The following is a 2,012-nucleotide window of genomic DNA, read 5'->3' as shown; positions in this document are numbered from 1 at the left end:
TCTAGGGTGGTGGTGGCCTCATAGAAGCGACGACTAATTTCTATGTTTTAAAATCTATACAATTATATTTTAAATTTATATAATATTAAATTGCAAAAACGAAATGCATCTTCCAAATTTAAGATACATTTAATATCTCTACAATTTATAATAGCGATTGAAATTTCGTTAAATATAATTAATTTTCTTTATTATAATGATAGATAATAGAATGTGATCCAAAATATCAGTACTAATTTTTTTTTATATAATTATATCCAAAAACACTATAATCATCTTTCAAAATTCATTTCTAGAAATCTAAGTAAAATAAAAATACTTAGTGAAAGATTTTTTTTTATATTGAACAAAGCAAATATAAATTATTACTAAAACTTGGCTAGAACCTTTACTTCCAATATCAGAAATTTGCAATAAAGATTTACTCACAGGAATTGGCAAATTAAAGTTAAAAACTCAGTTGTCATCACCATGAAATTGATCCTCCAAGAACAAGGACCTAAAAACCAGTCACGCCATTACCACAAGGTTCACGTTGACTTGATAAAATAGCTGGCACAGCACCTGTGATAGATCATCCATATCCACACCAACCGGACTGAATCAAGCTTGTGATGAAATCCTGCTCAAAATATGGCCTTGACAAACATCCCCACCACCATTAAAACCTTCTTCACTCCAGAACTCTGCAATTTGGAATCGATACATATTTCATTCATCACAAAGCAACTCCCTCTCTGATTGTTTCAAGCTTGGTCTTTGATGCATTCCCTGACAACCCAAATCCCTCAGATCCTCCCGAATCACCCAACTTTTCCTCTTCAACTTTTTCTGCTCCTCTGCAACTTTTCCTCTCCTCTGCAACTTTTTCTGCCCCTGTGTCCTCAGGCAGGACTTTGAAGAGCACACCATGTTTGCTCTTCATGGCAGAATTGGCTGCAAAAAGCATGGCAGCCATGTCTGACATGGAAACAGCAAACTGCAATTTCCTCAGAGGAAGAACAAAATACACTTCACCCAATTCCAATTCGGCCTCTGCATCAAGAGGGGCCATGAATTTCCCAACGTCCACACAATCTGAATGGCAGATAAAATGGCCTGGATATTGCACCAGAATCTCCTCTGCTCTGATGGGCTCGATGAATTCCTTCACTTTCCCATCTGGGCTTATCACTTTGGCCATTTGGGTGAAATGGGTAACGGAAGAAGACATGCAAATGCAGTTGCCCATTGGAACATTTCCTGAATTCTCTGCTCTATGATCGATCTGGTTTGGTTTGGTTTGGTTTGGTTTGGTTATGGTTTGCTTCTGGTTTTAGTTTAAACATTTGATAAGGAGATGTTTCCGTTGACCTTGCTCATTTCACATGTCAGGAAAATAACTACTGCTTTATAGTGGGTCCGCCATTTTTCTTCTTTATGCAAGATTGACTTAGCTCTGGATTATTTTATGTGCATGAAACCGACCAGATGTCGTGTACCCAAGTACTAATTTCATAAGATTCGTACGTTCAGATTCTAGAAAAAGTCTTTCCATATTCATTACAGAGTCTCTTTCACCACGAGGAAATATGGTAGACAGCAACTGGATTATTTTAAGGAAGAGAACATGAATTTGCATTGCTCAAGCAATTTCTTTTTATGGAATAGATTTATATATGTGATTTGAAAAATAGATATGGTGTATGTTTTCAAAAATGGATGGAATGGAATTATGTTGTAGAGATGTAAATTTTGTAGAATTTGGAAAATAAATTAGCATGGGCCCTCATAAAGATATAGTTGTTCATAAGATTGTAAGATTACATAAGCATAGCGTCAATGATGGAAAATCAATAATTTCAACAATTTGATGATTTATATAGTTAGTCATGAGATTATATGATTACATAATCATAAAGTCAACAATTAAAAATATGCAATTCTAGTCATTTATCATCCGTCACACTCTATATGCTTAATATGTTATCTTTAATGGGTTTTGAAATGTTGCTTGTAACTTCCTAACTCTT

The 2,012-nt window shown here is 34.8% G+C and overlaps 1 protein-coding gene across 1 annotated transcript; it reads right to left on the bottom strand.

The window, feature by feature from the left end:
* Nucleotides 1–393: 393 nt before the first annotated feature.
* On the bottom strand, nt 394–1,400 carry LOC131068201 (uncharacterized). Its single transcript, XM_058003380.2, has one exon. It carries the CDS (start codon nt 1,229–1,231, stop codon nt 719–721), a length of 513 nt encoding a protein of 170 aa, XP_057859363.2. The 5' UTR covers nt 1,232–1,400; the 3' UTR covers nt 394–718.
* Nucleotides 1,401–2,012: the final 612 nt, after the last annotated feature.

Source organism: Cryptomeria japonica, chromosome 1, assembly GCF_030272615.1.
Source record: "Cryptomeria japonica chromosome 1, Sugi_1.0, whole genome shotgun sequence".
Taxonomy (NCBI): domain Eukaryota; kingdom Viridiplantae; phylum Streptophyta; class Pinopsida; order Cupressales; family Cupressaceae; genus Cryptomeria; species Cryptomeria japonica.
This window is presented reverse-complemented; position numbering and strand designations above follow the sequence as displayed.